This window comes from Panthera uncia, assembly GCF_023721935.1.
Source record: "Panthera uncia isolate 11264 chromosome A1 unlocalized genomic scaffold, Puncia_PCG_1.0 HiC_scaffold_17, whole genome shotgun sequence".
NCBI classification, from domain to species: Eukaryota; Metazoa; Chordata; class Mammalia; order Carnivora; family Felidae; genus Panthera; species Panthera uncia.
In genome coordinates this window covers 704,620-712,822 of record NW_026057577.1, presented here as the reverse complement: position 1 = coordinate 712,822, position 8,203 = coordinate 704,620, and the positions used below count along the sequence as shown (strand labels likewise).

Below are 8,203 nucleotides of genomic sequence, written 5' to 3'. Positions count from 1 at the left end.
AACCATGAGATCATGACCTGAGCTAAGTCAGATGCTTAACCAATTGAGCCACCCAGGCACCCCGTATGTAGAATCTTAAAAAGCCAAACTCAGAAACAGAGTACAGTGATGGCTACCAGGGATTGGAGGTGAGGGAAGTGGGAAAGGTTTGGTCAAAGCACACAAATTTCCAGTTAGATGAATAAATTCTGAAGTTAATAACAGCCTTGTGATTATGGATTATAGGAATGTAAATCTGTTAAAAGGGTAGATCTTATTCTCACCAGAAAAAATTGTTACATAATTGTAATTATTCGATGTGATGAAGGTGTGTTTTACAATATAAATATGTATCAAATCAGCATGTTATCTACTTTAACCTTATACATTATAATATGGTGACTATAGGTTATAATATTGCATTGTATACTTGAAAGTTGCTATGAAAGTAGAGAGTTAATGTTCTCACTGTAACAACAACAAAATGGCAATTATGTGAATTGAGTGATATGTTTACTAATTTTATTGTAGTAAAGAATTTTACAGTATATACCCATATAAAATTATCTCATACATTTTAAACTCAGGCAATGTTATATGTCAATTATGTCTCAATAAAACTGGAAGTTTTTTTAAAAATTTGAGTATAGCTGACATACAATGTTACATTAGTTTCAGGGATACAACTTAGTGATTTGACAAGTTTATACATTATGCTATGTTCCCCACAAATATAGCTACCATCTATTCCATTACATCACTATTACAGTATCACTGACTATATTCTTTATGTTCTGCTTTTTAATCTTTTGACTTACTCATTTCAATTGGAAATGTTTTGTTAAAAATTAAAAAAGAAAGTGCCTGGGTTGCTCAGTCAGTTAAGCATTTGACTTTGGCTCAGGTCATGATCTCACTGTTTGTGAGTTTGAGCCCCACTTTGGGCCCTGTGTTGACAGCTTAGAGCCTGGAAATGCTTCAGATTCTGTGTTTTCTTCTCTCTCTGCTCCTCTCCCAGCACCCCCCCTCTTATGTTTTAAAACATAAGATATATTTAGATAAGATATCTTATCTAAAGATATAAGATAACATAAGATGTAAGATATATTTATCTTATGTTTAAAACATAAGATATATTTTTTTTTAAATTCAAAAAATTGATTAAAAAAAAGTAACATTAAAATAACACAGGGGCACCTGTGTGGCTCAGTTAAGCATCTGACTTCAGCTCAAGCCATGATCTCCCAGTTCCAGAGTTTGAGCTCCACTTGAGGCTCTGTGCTGACAGCTCAGAGCCTGGAGCCTGCTTCAGATTCTGTGTCTCCCTCTCTCTCTGCTCCTCCCCTGCTTGTGCTCTGTTTCTCTCTCTCTCTCTCTCTCTCTCTCTCTCTCTATATATATATATATATATATATAAAATAAACATTAAAATTTTTAAAAATATTGTAGATTCCATGTGAATAACAGCAGAAAGTATACAATCAGCAATCCAATGAGGACGGGTCAAGATAAAAAAACAAAACAAAAAAAAAAAAACAAAAAACAAACAAAACAAAACAAAACAAAAACAAAACATTAAGGAGATCAGGGGCCCCTGGGTGGTTCAGTCAGTTAAGCATCAGACTTCAGTTCGGGTCATCATCTCACAGTTTTTGAGTTCGAGACCCACATCAGGCCCCGTGCTGACAGCTCGGAGCCTGAAGCCTGCTTGAGATTCTGTGTTTCCCTCTCTCTCTGCCCTTCCCCCGCTCACTCTGTCTCTCTCTCTCCCTCAACAATGAATAATCATTAAAGAAAAAAAAGTCTTTTAAAAAAACGTGAAAGAGACCACCTCAATTTTAGGCTCTTTTTTTTTTTTTAACTTTTTAAATATTTATTTTTGAGAGAAAGAGAGAGAGAGACAGAGGCAGAGATAGAGACAGAGTGTGAGGGGGGAGGGACAGAGAGAGAGGGAGACACAGAATCTGAAGCAGGCTCCAGGCTCTGAGCTGTCAGCACAGAGCCCGATGCGGGGCTCAAGCCCACAAACCATGAGATCATGACCTGAACCAAAGTCAGATGCTTGACTGAGCCACCCAGGCACCCCTCAATTTTATTTTCAACAATAGTACTAATTAATGGTATTATATTTGAAAAATTAATTGAACTATGAATGTTAGATTCTATATTAGTAAAACTTAAAAAGAAAAATATATATTTCAAATATTTTCCTTGAACTTAAAATTTATATATATATATATATATTTACACTTACATATATATATATATATATACACTTATATATATATACACTTACTTATATATATACATATATATATTTACACTTACATGAAATATTTATTTTCTAAAATTAAAAGGCTACATGAAAACTATCTCATATATGTCATAGCTGAGGATTCATTAGTGATGTGATTTTTGAGTAGTATTAGCGGTCTTTAAGATTTTGATATGTATTGACATTAACAATAAAAGACTTAAAACAGAAAAAAAGTATCAGGTTAGCGCAACCGGGATATCTATTAGCTTTTTTTTTACTATTATATTATGATTTGTTTCTTTTAGCTCTTATAATTGCATTCTTCTTTATAGTCTCAGAGGGGATTTATTGAAAGGAAATCATCCACCTGCTTAATGGGCATAGTAAAGATCTCCTACCTCTCTCTGTACACTTAACCTGGTCACACTCCATTAGTCCATCTGCATGAGACTGGCTATATCATCTGATGGTGGATTCAACCAGACAAACAGATCTACAAGTGCAAAAAGGGTGATTATTTTCTAGCTATCTTGATTTGTTCCTCTGTTTCTGATATTTTCCATTGGTTGCTGAATAAATGTCCTAAATTTTTTTTTATCTATTTGTAAGTAGAAAAAAAATGTACTTTTCTCTTGAATATTTTTGTATAGCACATTTAAAAAAAATGGTTTTTTTCTTTCCAATTACTTGTGGCCAGAAGGAGATACAGTTTTGCTATATGATTGGCTAATGCATTTTTTTTCTCCTGAGACTGAAATTCTACAGAAGAGCTACTGATTTTACTTTGAGCGGGCATCATTTCTGGGTTAGAAACTAGTAGAAAGAAATATCTCAACCATATTTATATTTTCTAATGAAACTGACAATGGGTGCCCTAATACCCAAGTTATCTATACTATGGAAAGAAGACTATGTCCTCCCAAAATCTGAGGCATAGTTACAACCTGTGGGCTCAAATTGGTCTGAGACATTAGTTTTCACTCAGTGTAGTTGTGTGGTGTTAAGCAGATCCTCAAAATCTGAATTCTTTAATGTGTAAAAGGAGAAAATAAGATGAATATGTACTTCATAGGGACTTGGGAAAGATAAAATATAATAAAGCATTAGAACAATTTCTAGGATGCTGTGAGCTTCAAATAAAGGTTTGATATTAATCCACCACCACTGTCAATAATTTTCTGTGTTAATATATACTAAGTTGTTTACATTAAACTTAAGGAATTATATTAGAGAAGAGTAACAAAGAACAGAGGGGCCAGTTGCCATGCACGGTACAGACCATGTTCCCTTTTGTGTCTGGTATCCCAGGTGGGCTGTTCAGTGACCCACAGTACAAAAGTGCAGCAGAAATTTCCCAGTGACCCCCTCTCCCTGGTAACCTTCTTGTCTCCCTCCATTCACCCAGCAAGCAGCCTCAAGTTCTTCACATTTGTTGCTCCCTATACTGGTCCTCACTTTATTTTGACCACAAATACAGACTTTGTCAGCAGGTGTGTTTTGTAGTTTATCAGACTGTTGTTTTTTATTTTTCAGAATGCTCAGATATCATCTATCAGTGAGGGTGGGATATCATAGAAAGACTATATTTTTTGATGCTATGTGTCAAAATTTTGTTGTATATTTTTATTAAGAAAACAAAATCATTTTCCGTGTTCTCAACTGCTTTAACATCTTATTTTTAATTAGCTTTAGAATTTTTACACAACTATAAAATTCATTTGAAACTTGGAGATACTTCCTGAAATATCCAGATATCATAACTGCCTCTAAACACTTCCCAGAAAAAGGAGCCAATATTTCCTTCCTCTTTGAAGGGATTTTGAACTTTGACACTTAATATGTCAGAAATTAAAAAGTTGTATAGATTTAAATTTAATAAGAGAAAGTGTAAAAGAAGGTAATACTTATTCTCTTAATAAAGGTCAGATGTGTTTTGTGTTCATTGTTTTACTTATTTTATAGCTTTTTTAGAATTCTGTTGTAAATCACATTTCTATTTTAGTTTCTGAACAGACTGACTATGACCTCCATTAATTTTAGCTAAGTTTAATGAGGTTTTCATTCATCCTCAGTGTCTGATAGAGAGGCTGGCTATGAGCAGCAAGATAGGAGAAGAAACAGTAAATTGAAGTCAGAAATATCTTAGTGTTGTTCAGTTTTCCTCTCTGCATGTCAGTTTCATGAACAATTAATTGCTTTGTGCATTAAAGTAGGTAGCATTTGGGAAAAAAAGTAAACTCTTCTCTGAAAAATGGCAATGCCCCTCTAAATCCTATTTCTTGTCCTCTGAAATTTAAAGCAAATGGTAGAAACTTTAAGGAGATGAATTTCAACTTGGAAAAACATGTACTAGATACAAATTGGATGGATTTTTACATAAAACTCTGCTTAATCAGGGTTAAGATAAGAAATATATACATATTTTCATTTTTTTAAGTTCTTTTATTTATTTACTTTGAGAGAGAGAAGCAGAGAGAGAGGGAGAGAGAAAATCTCGAGCAGGCTTCGTGCTGATAGTGTGGAGCCCAATGCAGGACTCAATCTGATGAACTGTGAAATCATGACCTGAGTTGAAATCAAAATTCAGACACTTAACTGACCAAGCCATCCAGGAGCCCCTATATATCATTTAAAGTTTATATATTTATATCAAATAATTATATGCATACATAATAAGAATGTGTATAATACATATATGCGTATATACACACACTAGTTGTCTAGGACTAAAAAGATGATCAAATCAAATTCTTAAATGCATAGATAGTTATTAAACTGGTGAACTGACAAAATGGATCTTATATTATCAAATGATAATAGTAACACCCATCTCCTACATAGATTCTGCATAATTATTACTATAGTTAATCATTTAAACTAACACTATATACTATATGCTTATTCATCTGTAACTAGTAATATTCTAAGCACTTCATCATTTACTCCTAACTATACATAAGGCAAGACATTATACTTATCATCTTTTTCTGTATGTAGAGCAGATGGAGCAATAGGGTGTAGAGGATAAGCTGGACCCACAGCCACAGTCTGGCCTCAGAGTCTGGACTCCAAAATGATGTCCCTAGGCTATCTAAGGGATTGGTATATTGGTGATGACCATGACCTGTTTTGGAGGATTTGTGGCTTACTCCATACAATCACAGTGCCTCACAGTGTGATTCATTCTTATAGGAAAAAGGGGGTTCAAACATTTCATATAGATTTTTCCCCAAATTGTGTCATGGTTACTTTTTAGATTGTTCTCTTTTAGGGGGGCATACTATTGACTTATAATATTCTATCAGTTTCAGTTGTAGAATGCAATGATTTGATATGTCTATGCTCTGCAAAATGTTAAAATTTTCTTGTACAGAATACACCTTGGAGAGTATTCAAGATCTCAGTTGGATCTTTAGACAAAAGAGGTTAATGAAATTCTGAGATCTACAACAAAAATTCTAGAAGAGTGATTTTATATATATATATATATATATATATATATATATATATATTAAAAGAGAGATATATATATATATATATATATATATATATATATACATACATATGATTCATCTTTGGTGTTGTTTAGGGCAATAGCTAAACAAATTTACATGGCTACTGGTAAAGGAGACTGTATCAAAAAGTAAGCTCATGACTTTTAACAATGCAACCTCACTATATGTTATAAATTCTCTTTACTCATATTTGTGTATTATTAGTTTTCTGGTATATTTATAGAATTACAGGTAATTTTAATCTACAAATCTATAGGACCATGGAATTTCTTTCTGTCAACATAATCATTTTTTTTTCCTCTCTCTCTTTCTCTCTCCCACTAAACATTCATTTAAGTGTGTGGTGTCCCATGAGTGATTCATTAATCCTAAAGGTTTCCTATGTTTTTCAAGTGAAATCTCATGGAGAAAACCAACTGGGTGGCTAACTACACTGCGAGGTCAGATTTCATCCTGGTAGGAATCTTCAATGAATCCAAACACCCAGCTCTACTTTGTTTGGTGATTTTTGTGGCTTTCCTGATGGCCTTGACTGGAAACACCATCCTGATCCTACTGATACATTCTGATGCCTACCTCCACACCCCCATGTACTTTTTCATCAGCCAGCTGTCTCTCATGGACATAATGTACATTTCTGTTACTGTGCCGAAGATGCTCATGGACCAAGTCATGGGTATGAACAAGATCTCAACCACAGAATGTGGGATACAGATGTTTCTCTATGTGACACTAGCAGGTTCAGAATTTTTTCTTCTAGCCTCTATGGCCTATGACCGCTATGTAGCCATCTGCCATCCCCTCCGTTACCCAGTCCTCATGAACCCTAGGGTGTTTCTCCTTCTAGCATCTGGTTGCTGGTTCCTGGGTTCAGTGGATGGCTTCTTGTTCACTCCCATCACCATGACCTTCCCCTTCTGCAGATCTCGGGAGATCCATCATTTCTTCTGTGAAGTCCCAGCGGTGTTGAAACTGTCTTGTTCAGACACCTCCATCTATGAGATTTTCATGTACTTGTGCTGTGTCCTCATGCTTCTCATTCCTGTGACAGTCATTTCAGGATCCTACTACTTTATCCTCATCACCATCCATAGGATGAACTCAGCAGAAGGCCAAAAGAAGGCCTTTGCCACTTGTTCTTCCCACATGACTGTGGTCATCCTCTTCTATGGGGCTGCCATTTATACTTACATGCTCCCCAAGTCCTACCATACACCTGAGAAGGACATGATGGTATCTGTCTTTTACACAATACTCACTCCTGTGCTCAACCCTTTGATCTATAGTCTAAGAAATAAGGATGTTATGGGGGCTCTGAAGAAAATGTGGAATGTGGAACCTGTCTTTCACAAAACTTAAAAGTAGAAAACCTTGACATTATTGTTTTTCCTTCTCTACACATTGTAAGTTCAGAAATTTATGTCAACTTTATTTCTTAGAATTTTATACCATGGTGTCTTATCTCACTTTTACATTTTTTTGAAGAATTGCCTGCCTGTACTATAAAACTCTTAAATTTTCTAATTCTTCTCCTTTCAAAATATATTATATAATTATCTTATATTGATGTTATATTTACTGAAGTTGTTGAGTTGTTGTATTTACTGAACTGCATCCTGCATATTCTTAAAAATACATAAATTAAAATATTTAAAGAAAAAAAGTTCATCTGAGTCTATAAAATCCATTTTAAAGTGAAAGAAGAAGAAAGGTGATGAAGAAAAAGAGGTAAAAAGTGTTAAGAATTGTTGAGTCATGGTAAAAGGTATGTGAATGTGGTTTGTACCATTCTTATTCATTCTAATTTTCTGTAAATATATAATTATCGCACACAAGCAGTTAAAATGTCAGTCTTCCTCCCTTTTTTAGTTTGTGTTCTGTTTGATGGTAGTGTAAATCACATAATATCTTATAAAAGATGCTCATTTAAATGTGACTAATTATCACTGGGACAATCCTGTCTCTTCCTACTTTGTATCATCCCTTAATTTGCTATACCATGATAATGCACATTAAGTGTACATGGTCCAAAACTGCAGGCATCTAGTGGTTAAAAGCCCCACCAAATGATGGGCTTTGCATCCCTACTGTATAAGAAACTGTAGGAAAAATATGAACTCAGAATGGAAGCTTCCTTCCATTTAGGAGAGATTCCTTGCTTCAAGTGACATCTGAGCCAAGTTTTGAAGTATGTAATTTATTAGGCAAAGAGAGAGAGAGAGAAAGAGAGAGGGAGAGAGAAGAGATAATCAGGATATCAAATATTCACTCATTTATTCAATTATTCAATAGATATTTTATAGTATATTATATTTCAAAATAGCTAAATGAGATTAAAATCTGAATACTGCATTGTTGCTATTTTCAAGGAATTTGAGCCTGCATAGTTTGATATGCAAACAAGTGCCATACAGTATATGATATGCCTTGATGCTCATGTGAGAGTGCACAG

At 34.3% G+C, this 8,203-nt stretch overlaps 1 protein-coding gene across 1 annotated transcript; it reads left to right on the top strand.

The window, feature by feature from the left end:
* The first annotated feature begins 1,487 nt into the window (after positions 1–1,487).
* On the top strand, positions 1,488–7,110 carry LOC125935342 (olfactory receptor 2T4-like). Its single transcript, XM_049648955.1, has 2 exons — positions 1,488–1,519; positions 6,153–7,110. The coding sequence occupies exon 2, from the start codon at positions 6,154–6,156 to the stop codon at positions 7,108–7,110; it is 957 nt and encodes a 318-aa protein (XP_049504912.1). The 5' UTR covers positions 1,488–1,519; position 6,153.
* The last annotated feature ends 1,093 nt before the right edge of the window (positions 7,111–8,203 follow it).

Excerpts from the sequence above, each read along its gene's own strand:
- LOC125935342 (XM_049648955.1), top strand. The coding sequence starts at position 6,154 with ATGGAGAAAACCAACTGGGTGGCTAACTACACTGCGAGGTCAGATTTC.